General features: G+C 42.6%; 1 protein-coding gene across 1 annotated transcript in view; it reads right to left on the bottom strand.

Moving 5' to 3' along the window:
• The window catches only part of LOC311149153 (pituitary adenylate cyclase-activating polypeptide type I receptor-like), a gene marked incomplete at both ends in the record, with an annotated part of 65,374 nt that overhangs the window by 35,663 nt on the left and 10,823 nt on the right, over positions 1-18,888 (bottom strand). Inside the window, one exon of the mRNA XM_084186239.1 lies at positions 1,480-1,584. Within this exon, the coding sequence (XP_084042365.1) occupies positions 1,480-1,584 (105 nt within the window). The remainder of the gene's footprint in view (positions 1-1,479; positions 1,585-18,888) is intronic.

Genomic DNA, 18,888 nt, shown 5'->3' with positions numbered 1-18,888 from the left:
TTAGAGTTCAGGTGATGTCACCTTGTCCCGTTAAAGGGGAATTTCACCCTGGGGGAATCTAGGCTTGTTTTCTAGGTCAGTGATATGTGTTTTACACATAATTGCCCAGGAGGAAGGCAGCTTTGTGGCATTTCACGAAGGCTTTATGTTATACTGATTGCACTATTTTTTTGTGCGTGTAGATATGGTTGTCCTTATTTGATAGATTCATTGGATGTCTTTCAGCGATGTTCCTATCGGCGGATTCATTGCTAAATACACAAGCTGACCTATTTTTTCCAGTCTCTGGAAGACTACAACTCGTGTGGGGCGGTGCTTTGTGCTCTGGCCCCGTCCCTCCCACAAGGCAGGCTAATTTGAAAGGGAAGCGGACACTAACTACACAATCCATTGGAAAAAACTGAAAGAACTGACCAGACTGCAATGGCTTCAAGTGATTCCTCTCATCAACACAAAATTGACAATGGAGCATTTTTTATGTTCTATTAGCTACATGGTGACATTCATCCATACGTTTCAACCGGAAAATAGCAAAGAGGATTTGAAACAAAGAGTTGCATTTAGCTAGAAGCTCAGCCGATGCCAGCACCAAGAGAGCAGGTGGCATACGTTGGCTAGCTATGTAAGTTATCTTTCCTGCAAGCCACCTAGCTAGCTAGCTAACTTTAGTTTGTCTACTGAAACCCATGTTGTGTATTGCTGGCTAACATACTACTGTGTTTTGCTCTACGACCCTCACAAATGTCACGGGACTCGTCTGAAGTCGGTAACACTGATGTGCCAACTTCTGTCTGTAGCGTCTGAACATTTTGAGCTACACACCACTATGGAAAGCGGAGACTCTCATGAACATGATGGAGTTCTCCATTTTTCTCTACGACCACCACAAGTGTCACAGGACTCGTCTAACAGTAACCCATGTAAACGAATGGAAGTATGGAGGTAGTTTTGTGCCAAGGGAGCATAAAATAATGATCAGGCGGTTAACCTAGCCGAGTTCGGGTAGGCACCAGCCGAACTGAAGCATGCAGAAGCCTTTATTCGCCAACTGATTAGTATCATTGGTGTTCGCATGCGTTATTAATTACCCAAAATAGCAACTCTAATAGCAACAGTAAACAGTAGAAGCTTTCACCTCTGATCTTTCGATATACATCAGTGGATTGATCAGGAAACACACTGACATCCTCCCTTTCACCTCTTCAGAAGCTACAGTGGTTCTGCTTATATAAACTTCTCCCCACTGAGCTGTGTGGGTTAAGGCCATGTTTAAAGGTCAATCAATCTATGAAAAGTATTTATAAAGCCCTTTTAATATCAGCAGTTGGCACAAAATGCATATGCAGTTACCCAGCCTATAGACCCCAAAGGTTAAGCAGAATCAGAGGCATATTGTCTAGGCAAAACTGCCCAGCAACCAATTGCTCAAAGGTCAAAGGATAGGTCAAAAGTTAAATGTGAAATGTTGGACATCATTACCTTTGTTGGCGAAGAGCTGGGAGACGTCTGAGCAAGACACGTTGACAATCTGGCCCACATCAGCCTGGTACCAGCACCTGACCTCATCCCACTCCGTACGACACCCTGAGAAACATACACAGAGGCATGCACGCACGCACACATGCACCCACACAGGAAGAATTGATGTTAGCACCTGACTTCATCCCACTCAATACGACACCCTGAGAGACATACACACATGCATGCACGTACGCGTAACACACGCACAGGAGGCAGGAGGAAAGGATGTTAACAAGGTTTGTCACTTCCTGTCAGCAAGCTATCGATGGACAGCGGATTTGTGCCGGGTTTGATGGGTCCACTGTGAACTCTAACAGACTGTAGATCACAGTGGGATTGGAGGAACAGAGAAAGTAATGACAGTGTGTCATCATAATCAACTCCTGGCCGTGAGACAAAAAGTCCCTTTTAATAACAAACACTAATATAACGTGTGCATATGGGTCTTTCTATAAATAATGGGGCCAATGTGTGACATTGGGATAAACATTTCTAAATGGTTTGAAACAAAAATATTTTTTATGCAGTTCCACCTGTGTACTTAGAGGAATAAAAGTGAATATATGCAAATTAGCCCATAGCTCCACCTATACAACAACATAGGCCTTGGACTATTCATCCTTTAAGCAGGGTTCATACAGACATTGGCATGTGAAATTCAAGGATGTACAGGGACTTTTTCAAGCACTTAATTGTAATTTTCAAGGACCTCAATGTTATACAAATGTATAATTTATATAACTGTACATAGAGGGCCTAATATAGAGCCCCCCTCCCCAGAAAGCATGCACAAAGTGCAGAAGAAAAAAAAGTAGGCCATTACCACTTTAAGAATAATGTATTTTTTTAGGCCTTGATATTAAAATTATTATTACATCTGTGAGAATAATGTGGACATTGCCTGACTAAATAGATTGGATGAATGCATGGTGATTTTTCTGTAATCTACAGTATGTGGCCGGACATAATTAAGCCATGAATAGCAGACCATCGCTGTTTTTATCATGAGAAAGTGACCAAAAACCAGGTTCCTTTTTTAATGGATGGATTTGTATGGAAAGCCAAGTTGAAGCCAACATTAGTTGGTTTTACTGCAACAGAGTGGGAAACAAATGAAAGTGGCCACATCTCTCACAAAAACGGATAAAAAATGAAATCACAGATAATTAAAAGGGAGCTGGAGAACTTATGAATTGGTGAATTTTATTGAATATAGCTATGATCCCCACTTATATCTTAATGTAATGACATGAACAAATTGACAGATTATTATCAATGACTTATCAACAGCTGTAACAAGTTGTCCAGTGTAGGAAATCCTCACTGGTACCCTAGTTTATAGAAAGACCCATATGCATGTGACAGAAGAGAGGGAGAGAGACAGAGAGAGAGAGCGAGAGATGTGCATCAAATCAAATCAAATGTTATTGGTCACATGCGCCGAAAAGTTAATGGGTAATGTCAGCACATTGGGGTTACAGTGCACCTGATCTGGTTTGTGAGAGTGGTGGCATTAGATTGGGGAGAGAGCTGAGTGTATAGGATCTTCATTTGAGCCAGTTTGCTACAGCAGGAAAATAATCTTCCAGCAACAGCAAATGTGAATAAGTATGTGAATTATAATTAATGGGTTGATACATTTTTCGTGAGAGAAATCAAGTCAAATTTCTAAGTGGAAATTAAAAACATAAGCCTTTTTATACCTCAAATACACTACAAGTTAAAAATGTCCTGCATTGCAGGAAAGTGCTCCTGCAACAGGGTGATCCAATTAAGATCTTACATCTGTATGTTCTTCTTTTCTTCCTTTCTGCAGGTTTCAATGTTTCCTTCTCTCACTCCTCTCTGGCTTGCACTCCTCCCCTCAGGCTTTACTTTCAGATGTTTAGTGTTTACATTTGTTTTCCATTTCTCCATTTGTCATACACAGATAGCTCTCGGTTTGGTTGTAACGCTGTTTACAATATTGTTCACTCAAAATGTTCAAAATTCAGTCTGGATATATGATACTGTATCTCTACACATATGGCATTCCAGAAATGACATTTTGTGATACAAAATGCCGATTTGTTGTGGATATCTTTCCAATAGGGAAGAAAGAAAGAAAGAAAGAAAGAAAGAAAGAAAGAAAGAAAGAAAGAAAGAAAGAAAGAAAGAAAGAAAGAAAGAAAGAAAGAAAGAAAGAAAGAAAGAAAGAAAGAAAGAAAGAAAGAAAGAAAGAGGGGGCTAGAGACTGTCAATCTCCCTCGGCCTGGGGCTCCATGCAAGATCTCACCTCGTGGAGTTGCAATGATCATGAGAACGGTGAGGAATCAGCCCAGAACTACACGGGAGGATCTTGTCAATGATCTCAAGTCAGCTGGGACCATAGTCACCAAGAAAACAATTGGTAACACACTACGCCGTGAAGGACTGAAATCCTGCAGCGCCCGCAAGGTCCCCTTGCTCAAGAAAGCACATATACAGGCCCGTCTGAAGTTTGCCAATGAACATCTGAATGATTCAGAGGAGAACTGGGTGAAAGTGTTGTGGTCAGATGAGACCAAAATCGAGCTCTTTGCCATCAACTCAACTCGCCATGTTTGGAGGAGGAGGAATGCTGCCTATGACCCCAAGAACACCATCCCCACCGTCAAACATGGAGGTGGAAACATTATGCTTTGGGGGTGTTTTTCTGCTAAGGGGACAGGACAACTTCACAGCATCAAAGGGACGATGGACGGGGCCATGTACCGTCAAATCTTGGGTGAGAACCTCCTTCCCTCAGCCAGGGTATTGAAAATGGGTCATGGATGGGTATTCCAGCATGACAATGATCCAAAACACACGGCCAAGGCAACAAAGGAGTGGCTCAAGAAGAAGCACATTAAGGTCCTGGAGTGGCCTAGCCAGTCTCCAGACCTTAATCGCAAAGAAAATCTGTGGAGGGAGCTGAAGTTTCGAGTTGCCAAACGTCAGCCTAAAAACCTTTATGACTTTGAGAAGATCTGCAAAGAGGAGTGGGACAAAATCCCTCCTGAGATGTGTGCAAACCTGGTGGCCAACTACAAGAAACGTCTGACCTCTGTGATTGCCAACCAGGGTTTTGCCACCAAGTACTAAGTCATGTTTTACAGAGGGGTCAAATACTTATTTCCCTCATTAAAATGCAGATACATTTATAACATTTTTGACATGCATTTTTCTGGATTTTGTTGTTGTTATTCTGTCTCTCACTGTTCCAATAAACCTACCATTAAAATTATAGACTGATCATGTCTTTGTCAGTGGGCAAACGTACAAAATCAGCAGGGGATCAAATACTTTTTCCCTCACTGTAGACGGCACAAGGTACGTAAAGAGAACTGCCCCCATGGAGGCACTCACACTGAACACATGTACGAACTGTTGGTGAGTGCTCTGAGGCCAAGTGTGTCTGGGACCTGTTTGTTTCCTCTGTCCTCCAGCGTCCAGCCTTGCCGCCGCATCACTCCTCCTCCAGCACCAACCCAGGCCAATTGACATAGCCTCCACCACCTCCCTTCTCCATCTCTCTCTCCCTTCCTCCCTCTAAACCTATCCCTTTCACCTTTCCAGAACCAGGAACCATTCATCATCACAACAGCAGAGGTGCAGATCCCTCTGCAGATCCAACACCAGTCACAGCACCAGAACACCAGAAGAGGCGTGGAGGAGGGAGCAAACCCCAAAGCTTCACTCTGAGTCAGCAGACCACAGGGGAGTGCCACCACTGACCCCCAGGTCTAGGACTCCCTGGCATGCCTGCTTGCTCCTCAGGTTGTACTTCCTTCCTTATGCAGATCCAGCACCAGTCCCATCACCAATCCAGATCCGGTTTCCAGCACCAGACCAAAGACGAGGCGCGGAGGAGGGACCAGATCTTCACCTGGGAGCGAGCAGGCCACAGGGGGAGTACTACTGTTGACCTGTGTATCTGGGGCTCCCTTGTGTGTTGGCTTGCTCCTCTTGTTGTCCTTCCTCCCCACTACAGACCCAGATCCCGACCCAGCACCTGCAGCAGCCCCAGTTCCCGGTTCCTGTTTCCCAGTCCCCAGTCCCAGTCCCAGCACCAGCACCAACCCCTGGACTCCAGTCCCAGCACAACTTCCAGTTCCATCCCCAACACCATTACCAACCCAGATTTTCACGGTCCCAGGGACAACACCAGCACCAACCCTGGACACAGCACCGATCAAACACAACTGCCACCTCCATCCAGGAACTGCCAGCCCAGACCACGCCCCTTCCCCAACAGAAAGACACAAATACACTGTAATTCCAACTGTTACATATTTATTCACTTGCAACTTGCTGCTGTAGAGCATGCTGGGAAATATGATAAGGATGGGAGTGGTTTTGGTTGAAAGTGATGTATATGAGTTTCAGGACCCTGTATTAGGGTAAAACTAGGCCCTGAAAATAAGGCCTTATGAAATACGTATGGTATTGTGTTACCCATGGGCGGCGCACAATTGGTCCAGCGTCGTCCAAGGTAGGGGAGGGTTTGGCCGGCAGGGATGTGGGTTCGTTTCCCACGGGGGGCCAGTATGAAAAAACAAACAAAAAACAAAACAAACAAAAAAACATGTATGCATTCACTAACTGTAAGTCGCTCTGGATAAGAGCGTCTGCTAAATGACAAAAATATAAAATTTAATGTAAATGTGTTAAAAAAAAATGACCCAACGCCTGTAAACCAGCAGTTGGGTCAACCAAACAACCTAGCATTTTTTTGTGTACATGAAGGGTGTGAAAAATATACGCTATGTGAAATATTTGTTATCACATAACATCAAGTTTTTGTCTATAATGTCCATCTTTTCCGCTTCCCCCCTCTTAAACAGGGGTACATTCAGTGCAGCTCCAAAAATACTAGCTATTGAGAGAAAAGTATATTTCTCTCATTTGGGTTGCTTAACCCTGAGCTGAGGGAACATAGGGCTGAGGGAACATAGGGCTGTGGGAACTGATGGAACATGTGGCTGAGGGAACATAGACATGGTCTCCAGTGGCGGCTCCTGAAAAAATTCTCAGGAGGGGCAATTTTTCTGATGATTTAGGTGACCTACACACATTTTAAAAAATATATGTCCAGCAACAACATGAAGACAGGGGCAGCATATAAGTCAATACCAGAAGCATTTATTGACTGATCTGGGGAGATGGATTCCAGTTTCTGTGACAGATTATAAATAATCTCTGATGCCTTTGTTATATTAGCTTTTGGTTGAATGTACTGTCGTAGTAAATATATAATGTTATAGCTTGGTCTGACTAAAATCTTGTGCATGACCCATTTTGTGTTGGGCGTTTGTTTTCAATCAATGCTGTTCCTATCCTATAACAATGGACAAAAGAGTCCTATCTTGTCAGCCTTGTCAGCAGGTGGCCAAGGACAACACCCACGCCATAGGTCTCTCAGTTCTTCCAACTCACGAGTTCTTGCTCTGAGGACACACACACACACACACACACACACACATCATCACTGATAACACACACACACACACACACATCATCACTGTTAAACACACACACACACACACACACACACAAATCCCCTCTCTTTAGGCTGAACATTTGAAGACAGAGAACCCGACTCAGAGCCAATGCAACAGTGGAGGGGACCTCGCCCAACTCATCAGGACCAATCAGAAGATCAGAACTACTAGATTCATCCTACATCATTTATTGTATAAAATGTCTGCACACAATGTTTTCGGGGCTCTCTTCAGATAGCTCCCTAAGAGTTTGACGAACGAGTCCGTGCACGCGATTCCAGATATCTTTACCTCTGAATAAACTGCCTTTATTATACCATATCCACCCTGTCCAAAGTCTCTACTTGGTCTCAGTTCTCCAGTAAACTTGTGATTATCAACAGTACACAACGGTAACAAACAATTGGGGGAACTCACGGGGCAGATAGTAAGGTCGCAGTGACACAGAAAGCAGTTCAATGTCGGGGGTACAGAGTCGCTCTCTTACCAGGATCGCGGTCCGCTCTGACCAGGGTGAAGCCGGCCGGCTCCACTTCTCTGTCCGGGACTCTGTCATCCAGCCAAGTCTCCCAGCTGTATTGGATTCCGCTGCCAGCAGCGTTTTCATTATTTAGTCCGTTCGTAGCGGGTATGTACACGATCAACAAGATCAGTCCAAAACCCACCACTGGAAATCCATGGTTGGCAGAATGTTTGTAAACTAAGTGTACAAATTAAAAACATAAAATAACGCCACTAAGTGTACAAATTAAAAACATAAGATAACGCCACACTGCAGGTCGCAACAGAGACGCTGCTAGCCGCTATTTTCTTAGTTACGTTCATGGTTACGTCACGTATGACGAAAGCGCGTAAGTGCAAGCCCTAAGACACCCATAGAGATTGTATTGAAAGCTTTGAAATTTGAAAAAAATAGATTTTACATGACAGGCTATGAGAGACTTCTGGGCGATTTTCAACCTGACTGAAATCGTCCCAAAAACGGGCGGGGCCATTTGAAGCACGACTTTAGCCTGATTTGACATTTAGTGGCAGTCAGATCAGATTAGAACACTGATAACTACTGTTGCCGTGATATAATTGATTAGAAAAAAAAATCCCTTCCTTTTCCCGTTTGGCAGTGCGTCGCCCATATCGCCCTATTGAACAGGCCGTCCCTGATGGTCTCCATAATTCTGTGTCAGTGGTTGCAGTAGAACTTGAATATCCTCCTTCCTCTAAAATGTGCAGTGATGCTTTTTGTGGCAACTCTTCAATGTCCATCAGGCAGGTAAGTTGTCGATCAATGTCAGGGTCTTCATACTGCAAGCGGAAGTCATGGTCCAACTAAAACTTTTCCATCAGAATATTTATCAGGTCAACAGCGGATGCTGGATGGGAGATGAGGTTTATCTTCCTTGTATGGTCAGCATTAACAATGCAAAGTAACATGGCTCGAGGGTCTGAGGCCATTGCTCTGTGGAAGAATACGACATTTTAAGAGGGTGCACTTGCAATATCAAAACAATGCACAATGTCATTGTGCTAATACCACACTCTTAGAGAAAAGGGTTCCAAAGGGGTTCTTTGTGGAGGGGTAGGGTTCTACCAAGAACTGTTTTCATCTGAAGAACCCTTTTTTGGAAGACAAGGGTTCTTTGTAAGGCAAAGGGTTCTACCTAGAACCTTTAAAATCTTAAGAAACGTGAACAACCTTTACCCCCAATTCATAAGACCGCTAAACAAGGCTGCTAAATAGCTAATCAAATGGCTACCCGGACTACCTGCATTTACCCTTTTTTTTATATATAACTCTGTTGCACTGACTGCACACACACTAGTCTCTACCCACACACTCATACTTCCACTGACACCCTAACACACATATACACACATGCACACACTACATATGCCCACACACTCATAACAAGCGCACACATGCATACTGATGCCACACACACACACACACACACACACACACACACACACACACACACACACACACACACTCACACTCACACACACTGCTGCTACTGCTCTATATATGCTGCTGCTACAGCTCAGTCTATTATCTATCCTGTTGCCTAGAACCTTGGCGTGACCCTGGACAACACCCTGTCGTTCTCTGCAAACATCAAAGCAGTGACTCCCTACCTTCAGGCTATGCTCAAACCCTACACTCTAACCCGAGCACTCCGTTCTGCCACCTCTGGTCTCTTGGCCCTCCCACCCCTATGGGGGGGCAGCTCCTGCTCATCCCAGTCCAAGCTCTTCTCTTTCCTGGCACCCCAATGGTGGAACCATCTTCCCCCTGAAGCTAGGACAGCAGAGTCCCTGCCCATCTTCTGAAAACATCTGAAACCCTACCTCTTCAAAGAGTATATTAAATAATTCCAACGCCCCCCCCCCCCCCCCCCCCTTTGCCTTTTGTGAACTAACAATCACACTTTACTTTTTTTCCCCTTACTGGCTCTGACTTTGCTGATATCTACTTTCTTGAGGAAAAATGTACTTAACATGTGGATGTCCCACCTAGCTATCTGGATAAGAGAGTCTGCTAAATGAATAAAATGTCAAATGTAAATGCCTAGTTTTTTTTACCCCTACCTATATGTACATGGCTACCTCAATTACCTCGTACCTCTGCACATCGACTCTGTACTGGTACTCCCTGTATATAATAATGTTATTTTTACTCTGTATTGTTATTCGTTATTCACTGTGTATTTATTCCTTGTGTCACTTTCAATTTTTATTTTATACTTTGTCTCTTTATCTTTAAATCTGCATTTTTGGAAAAGGACCCGTTAGTAAGCATTTCACTGGTAGTCTACACCAGTTGTTTACAAAGCATGTGACAAATTCAATTTTATTGATTGATTGTGTCTATATTCAGACTCACAAGTTGACAGTTACCCTTTGAACAATTCCACACAAGATGAAGAATAAATATGAAGTTAATGTTCATTAACACATTTTAATTTCATTGGGAACTAGCTAGCTAAATGATACAAAATACTAATTACATTGGCTGGGGTCCATAGGCAGATGAGGCTCCAGACCAGAAAGATCCACTGCAGGAGGGGAAATATGATAATATTTTGCTAGAAAAATCTAGCTAGCTTCTATCAGAGACACCAAACCCTCACTTAAGCTAGCTAAGGTAGCTAGCTAGCTAGCAAGCTTCACATTGCTTGGCTAGCCAATATCATTTAACAATAACTTTAGCAATTAAATTATATCTAATACATTCATGACATTAACTCTACTGAACTATACTAAACTTCAATTTTTGAAATAATTATTACCTTGGTCAGTCACACTGCACATTGGTGGCAAGCTAAAGAAGGAGCTAGCTAGCTGTGTTAGCAAGCTCTAAAACCTATTGCTTGCAGTTCAAGAAATTATCTTCTTCCTATTTCACCCACCAGGTTAAAAACATATTTTAATTCAATGTAATGAATGTATAATCAAGTAAAATGTCATTATTCACAAGAAAGCTTTTTGGCGGTGACAGCTGCTCTTCTCCTTCTTCTGAAGAAAATGTATTTTTTAAAGGCTGCTCTGTCAGTTGGAGGCGGGGGGAGGGGCTCTGGATTTTAAAGAATATATATATTTTAAAATATATTTACAGTTCAAGTGTCTACGTTCAAGTGTCTTTTCAAAATAAATACCACATTTATTTATATTATATTCATAAGTGACAGGTAGGCTACACCTCAATAGTTGCAGAATTTATTTTCATCTACAACTCAATAATCCAACTTTTGCATGCAAAACGCCACTTTGGGAACCTAATGCTAAGTTACTAGAGGTCAACAGAGACTCAACATTATCATCGGGGTAGAGAAGATTGTGAGGGGTGAGTGTGTATTTTACACATATATTTTACAAATATACGTACATACGTTTTACTTATTTATATATATTCCAATATATTATTTTTTCAGTGTGGGTAGGCAAGTAGCGTAGCTAGCTAGTTGGACATAATCAGAATGGCCTAACATTAACTGATAGACAAATTTGACTAACTATGCTTCGGAAATTCTTATTTTTAAGCAACTAACGTTATCCTTCGATGCTTTTTCTTACAGGGCATGACTGAGTTAGTTAGCTAGCTTGTCATTTGCTACTATGCCAGCTAGCTAGCAGACATTAGCCAACTAACTTTAACCTGTATGGCGCCTGGCAAGAGAGGTGCGTTGTTGCACAATTCGGAGAGGGATGGAGATTTTGACAATGCAGATTTTCTATCTATCTATCTATCTATCTATCTATCTATCTATCTATCTATCTATCTATCTATCTATCTATCTATCTATCTATCTATCTATCTATCTATCTATCTATCTATCTATCTATCTATCTATCTATCTATCTATCTATCTATCTATCTATCTATCTATCTATCTATCTATCTATCTATCTATCTATCTATCTATCTATCTATCTATCTATCTATCTATCTATCTATCTATCTATCTATCTATCTATCTATCTATCTATCTATCTATCTATCTATCTATCTATCTATCTATCTATCGAAGTAAAGCAATTTAATCACTGTGTGAAACTTCAGACTTCTGCGTTTGTAGCTTGTTGTGTGGAAAACAGCGCAATGAGCACATGCTGCAGCATGTTTCTTTGAAGTCCACTCAGTCACCTTCTTATGAGGTCACGCGCAATTGCAGAGGTTGGCTTGCCTGCATTTAATTTCCAGCTTTCATTAATAGAAAACTGATTTAATGACCCTTTCTTTAAAACATTTATTTGTATCAGTACCTACCACCACTGGCATTTTCAAATCATACTAGCTATCTACAGTTGAAGTCGGAAGTTTACATAAACCTTACCCAAATACATTTAAACTCAGTTTTTCACAATTCCTGACATTTAATCCTAGTACAAATTCCCTGTCTTAGGTCAGTTAGGATCATCACTTTATTTTAAGAATGTGAAATATCAGAATAATAGTAGAGAGAATTATTTATTTCAGCTTTTATTTATTTCATCACATTCCCAGTGGGTCAGAAGTTTACATACACTCAATTAGTATTTGGTAGCACTGCCTTTAAATTGTTTAACTTGGGTCAAACGTTTCAGGAAGCCTTCCACAAGCTTCCCACAATAAGTTGGGTGAATTTTGGCCCATTCCTCCTGACAGAGCTGGTGTAACTATGTCAGGTTTGTAGGCCTCCTTGCTCGCACACGCTTTTTCAGTTCTGCCCACACATTTTTAATAGGATTGAGGTCAGGGCTTTGTGATGGCCACTCCAATACCTTGACTTTGTTGTCCTTAAGCCATTTTGCCACAACTTTGGAAGTATGCTGTGGGTAATTTTTGGTTAACTACTCTATCTCACAACATAAAAACCAACTATATGAATTATGCATGTTGTAGAATGAAATGCCTATATGCCTTATATGCTTATGGATCAAGAACCAATTAAAGGGTTAAAATAGAGCAGTGACATTTCTTTAGTGCAAATGCTGTGCTTCTGATAAATGGATGGTTCCCTCTCGCTCCATGCAGCTGGTCTGGGTATGTCAATGACGTGATGGAGATAAAACTTATTTTTTCGGCTGTGTGGAGAAAGGAGTAACAATGGAACTAGTGTTATCACTTGTTTGTGCTTATGACCTGACACACATAGTCACATGCACATAGTAACAAGAAAAGACCATAGTGGCCAGGGAGGTTGGCTGTTGGTAAAGGCTTAAATGTACAGTGGGGGAAAAAAGTATTTAGTCAGCCACCAATTGTGCAAGTTCTCCCACTTAAAAAGATGAGAGAGGCCTGTAATTGTCATCATAGGTACACGTCAACTATGACAGACAAAATGAGAAAAAAAATTCCAGAAAATCACATTGTAGGATTTTTAATGAATGTATTTGCAAATTATGGTGGAAAATAAGTATTTGGTCAATAACAAAAGTTTATCAATACTTTGTTATATACCCTTTGTTGGCAATGACACAGGTCAAACGTTTTCTGTAAGTCTTCACAAGGTTTTCACACACTGTTGCTGGTATTTTGGCCCATTCCTCCATGCAGATCTCCTCTAGAGCAGTGATGTTTTGGGGCTGTCGCTGGGCAACACAGACTTTCAACTCCCTCCAAAGATTTTCTATGGGGTTGAGATCTGGAGACTGGCTAGGCCACTCCAGGACCTTGAAATGCTTCTTACGAAGCCACTCATTCGTTGCCCGGGCTGTGTGTTTGGGATCATTGTCATGCTGAAAGACCCAGCCACGTTTCATCTTCAATGCCCTTGCTGATGGAAGGAAGTTTTCACTCAAAATCTCACGATACATGGCCTCATTCATTCTTTCCTTTACACGGATCAGTCGTCCTGGTCCCTTTCCAGAAGAACAGCCCCAAAGCATGATGTTTCCACCCCCATGCTTCACAGTAGGTATGGTGTTCTTTGGATGCAACCCAGCATTCTTTGTCCTCCAAACACGACGAGTTGAGTTTTTACCAAAAAGTTCTATTTTGGTTTCATCTGACCATATGACATTCTCCCAATCCTCTTCTGGATCATCCAAATGCACTCTAGCAAACTTCAGACGGGCCTGGACATGTACTGGCTTAAGCAGGGGGACACGTCTGGCACTGCCGGATTTGAGTCCCTGGTGGCGTAGTGTGTTACTGATGGTAGGCTTTGTTACTTTGGTCCCAGCTCTCTGCAGGTCCTTCACTAGGTCCCCCCGTGTGGTTCTGGGATTTTTGCTCACCGTTCTTGTGATCATTTTGACCCCACAGGGTGAGATCTTGCGTGGAGCCCCAGATCGAGGGAGATTATCAGTGGTCTTGTATGTCTTCCATTTCCTAATAATTGCTCCCGCAGTTGATTTCTTCAAACCAAGCTGCTTACCTATTGCAGATTCAGTCTTCCCAGCCTGGTGCAGGTCTACAATTTTGTTTCTGGTGTCCTTTAACAGCTCTTTGGTCTTGGCCATAGTGGAGTTTGGAGTGTGACTGTTTGAGGTTGTGGACAGGTGCCTTTTATACTGATAACAAGTTCAAACGGGTGCCATTAATACAGGTAATGAGTGGAGGACAGAGGAGCCTCTTAAAGAAGAAATTACAGGTCTGTGAGAGCCAGAAATCTTGCTTGTTTGTAGGTGACCAAATACTTATTTTCCACCATAATTTGCAAATAAATTCATAAAAAATCCTTCAATGTGATTTTCTGGATTTTTTTCCCTCAATTTGTCTGTCATAGTTGATGTGTACCTATGATGAAAATTACAGGTCTCTCATCTTTTTAAGTGGGAGAACTTGCACAATTGGTGGCTGACTAAATACTTTTTCCCCCCACTGTATGTGGTTGAGAATGGGTTAAGGACAACATGTTTAAACCTTGTTTAAGTATTGATTGATATATTTTATAATGTGTTATGAAATTATAAGGGTAAAACAGAATGAACATGATTGATACTTTGTACTCCAGATGCATGCCTGGATAGTGAATATAGTCAATACTGAGTGTGATTGTTCTTTAACGTACGTATGTATATAATAATAGTCACAGCACTAATAAGAGACAGAAGCCCCACTTAGAGAAATGCACGTAGCCTCGTGAGTAACCAACATGTGACACTGAAAGATGTTATTCATTCACATAGAGAGGAGTAACTATGTACAGTGGGGAGAACAAGTATTTGATACACTGCCGATTTTGCAGGTTTTCCTACTTACAAAGCATGTAGAGGTCTGTAATTTTTATCATAGGTACACTTCAACTGTGAGAGACGGAATCTAAAACAAAAATCCAGAAAATCACATTGTATGATTTTTAAGTAATTAATTTGCATTTTATTGCATGACATAAGTATTTGATCACCTACCAACCAGTACGAATTCCGGCTCTCACAGACCTGTTAGTTTTTCTTTAAGAAGCCCTCCTGTTCTCCACTCATTACCTGTATTAACTGCACCTGTTTGAACTCGTTACCTGTATAAAAGACACCTGTCCACACACTCAATCAAACAGACTCCAACCTCTACACAATGGCTAAGACCAGAGAGCTGTGTAAGGACATCAGGGATAAAATTGTAGACCTGCACAAGGCTGGGATGGGCTACAGGACAATAGGCAAGCAGCTTGATGAGAAGGCAACAACTGTTGGCGCAATTATTAGAAAATGGAGAAGTTCAAGATGACGGTCAATCACCCTCGGTCTGGGGCTCCATGCAAGATCTCACCTCGTGGGGCATCAATGATCACGAGGAAGGTGAGGGATCAGCCCAGAACTACACGGCAGGACCTGGTCAATGACCTGAAGAGAGCTGGGACCACAGTCTCAAAGAAAACCATTAGTAACACACTGCGCCGTCATGGATTAAAATCCTGCAGCGCACGCAAGGTCCCCCTGCTCAAGCAAGCGCATGTCCAGGCCCGTCTGAAGTTTGCCAATGACCATCTGGATGATCCAGAGGAGGAATGGGAGAAGGTAATGTGGTCTGATGAGACAAAAATAGAGCTTTTTTTGTCTGGATGAGAAGAAGAAGGATGAGTACAACCCCAAGAACACCATCTCAACCGTGAAGCATGGAGGTGGAAACATCATTCTTTGGGGATGCTTTTCTGCAAAGGGGACAGGACGACTGCACCGTATTGAGGGGAGGACGGATGGGGCCATGTATCGTGAGATCTTGGCCAACAACCTCCTTCCCTCAGTAAGAGCATTGAAGATGGGTCGTGGCTGGGTCTTCCAGCATTACAACAACCCGAAACACACAGCCAGGGCAGCTAAGGAGTGGCTCCGTAAGAAGCATCTCAAGGTCCTGGAGTGGCCTAGCCAGTCTCCAGACCTGAACCCAATAGAAAATCTTTGGAGGGAGCTGAAAGTCCGTATTGCCCAGCGACAGCCTCGAAACCTGAAGGATCTGGAGAAGGTCTGTATGGAGGAGTGGGCCAAAATCCCTGCTGCAGTGTGTGCAAACCTGGTCAAGACCTACAGGAAACGTATGATCTCTGTAATTGCAAACAAAGGTTTCTGTACCAAATATTAAGTTTTTCTGATGTATCAAATACTTATGTCATGCAATAAAATGCAAATTTATTACTTAAAAATCATACAATGTGATTTTCTGGATTTTTGTTTTAGATTCCGTCTTTCACAGTTGAAGTGTACTTATGATAGAAATTACAGACCTCTACATGCTTTGTAAGTAGGAAAACCTGCAAAATCGGCAGTGTTTCAAATACTTGTTCTCCCCACTGTATGTTGTATGAGCTTGACTATGCATTTGTGTCCGTATAAAAGGAGAGCTCCGAGTCATGGCAAGCAGCTACTCCATGGACCAGTTCGGCTTTCGTTGCTTCGTGTAATAAAGGTCTATCTTGATTCAACAAAAACTCTGGAAGAACTTTTGATTGTTAACAAGTATAGTGATAATTATTCACGACAATGCTTGGGGTTATTGTCCATTTGGAAGACCCATTTGCAACCAAGATTTAACTTCCTGACTGAAGTCTTGAAATGTTGCTTCAATAGGCCCTCTCCTTTTCTCCCTATACACCAAGTCACTTGGCTCTGTCATATCCTCACATGGCCTCTCCTATCATTGCTACGCTGACGATACACAACTAATCTTCTCCTTTCCCCCTTCTGATAACCAGGTGGCGAATCGCATCTCTGCATGTCTGGCCGACATATCAGTATGGATGACGGATCACCACCTCAAGCTGAACCCTGGCAAGACGGAGCTGCTCTTCCTCCCGGGGAAGGACTGCCCGTTCCATGATCTCGCCATCACGGTTGACAACTCTGTTGTGTCCTCCTCCCAGAGTGCGAAGAGCCTTGGCGTGACCCTGGACAACACCCTGTCGTTCTCCGCTAACATCAAGGCGGTGACCCGATCCTGCAGGTTCATGCTCTACAACATTCGGAGAGTACGACCCTGCCTTACACAGGAAGCGGCACAGGTCCTAATCCAGGCACTTGTCATCTCCCGTCTGGATTACTGCAACTCGCTGTTGGCTGGGCTCCCTGCCTGTGCCATTAAACCCCTACAACTCATCCAGAATGCCGCAGCCCGTCTGGTGTTCAACCTTCCCAAGTTCTCTCACGTCACCCCCCTCCTCCGCACACTCCACTGGCTTCCAGTTGAAGCTCGCATCCGTTACAAGACCATGGTGCTTGCCTATGGAGCAGTGAGGGGAACGGCACCTCCGTACCTTCAGGCTCTGATCAGTCCCTACACCCAAACGAGGGCATTGCGTTCATCCACCTCTGGCCTGCTGGCTCCCCTTCCTTTGCGGAAGCATAGTTCCCGCTCATCCCAGTCAAAACTGTTCGCTGCTCTGGCACCCCAATGGTGGAACAAGCTTCCTCACGACGCCAGGACAGCGGAGTCACTCACCACCTTCCGGAGACATTTGAAACCCCACCTCTTTAAGGAATACCTGGGTTAGGATGAAGTAATCCTCCTAGCCCCCCCCCCCCCCAAAAAAAAAAAATATATATATATATATATAATAATTGTAAAGTGGTTAACCCACTGGCTATAGGGTGAATGCACCAATTTGTAAGTCGCTCTGGATAAGAGCGTCTGCTAAATGACTTAAATGTAAATGTAAATGTAATATATCCACATAATTTTCCTTCCTCATGATGCCATCTATTTTGTGAACTGCACCAGTCCCTCCTGCAGCAAAGCACCCCCACAGCATGATGCTGCCACCCCGTGCTTCACGGTTGGGATGGTGTTTTTCGGCTTGCAAGCAACCCCATTTTTCCTCCAAATATAACGATGGTAATTATGGCCAAACAGTTCTATTTTTGTTTCATCAGACCAGAGGATATTTCTCCAAAAAGTACGATCTTTGTCCCCATGTGCAGTTGCAAACTGTAGTCTGGCTTTTTTAATGGCGGTTTTGGAGCAGTGGCTTCTTCCTTGCTGAGCGGCATTTCAGGTTATGTCGATATAGGACATGTTCTACTGTGGATATAGATACTTTTGTACCTGTTTCCTCCAGCATCTTCACAAGGTCCTTTGCTGTTGTTCTGGGATTGATTTGCACTTTTCGCACCAAAGTACGTTCATCTCTAGGAGACAGAACGTGTCTCCTTCCTGAGCAGTATGACGGCTGCGTGGTCCCATGGTGTTTATACTTGCGTACTATTGTTTTTACAGATGAGCGTGGTACCTTCAGGCGTTTGGAAATTGCTCCCAAGGATGAACCAGACTTGTGGAGGTCTACAAATTATTTTCTGAGGTCGTGGCTGATTTCTTTTGATTTTCCCATGATGTCAAGCAAAGAGGCACTGAGTTTGAAGGTAGGCCTTGAAATAAATCCACAGGTACACCTCCAATTGACTCAAATTATGTCAATTAGCCTATCAGAAGCTTCTAAAGCCATGACATCATTTTTCTGGAATTTTCCAAGTTGTTTAAAGGTGCAGTCAACTTAGTGTATGTAAACTTCTGACCCACTGGAATTGTGATACAGTGAATTATAAGTGAAATAATCTGTCTGTAAACAATTGTTGGAAATATTACTTGTGTCATGCACAAAGTAGATGTCCTAATCAACTTGCCAAAACTATAGATTGTTAACAAGAAATCTCTTTGAAATAACTTCTAAGCCTATTCACAATAATATTGGGCTGGATGCTGATAGGGGAAACTTGCTGAATTATCAGAGAAATTATAGCCTAAAAGAAAAGCTTTAACTATTTGCAGAAAAATAATATGTGAACTGTTTGAATACTTATACTAACTGCACTAACCGTACTATTAGTGACATAAATTGAGTATGTAGTATGCTTATTGGTCATAGTATGGATATACAGTGAGGGAAAAAAGTATTTGATCCCCTGCTGATTTTGTACATTTGCCCACTGACAAAGAAATGATCAGTCTATAATTTTA

The sequence above is a fragment of the Coregonus lavaretus genome (genome assembly GCF_964263955.1).
Source record: "Coregonus lavaretus genome assembly, chromosome: 21".
Lineage (NCBI taxonomy): Eukaryota > Metazoa > Chordata > Actinopteri > Salmoniformes > Salmonidae > Coregonus > Coregonus lavaretus.
The sequence above is the reverse complement of the archived record's forward strand: the minus strand, read 5'-3'. Positions and strand labels throughout refer to the sequence as shown.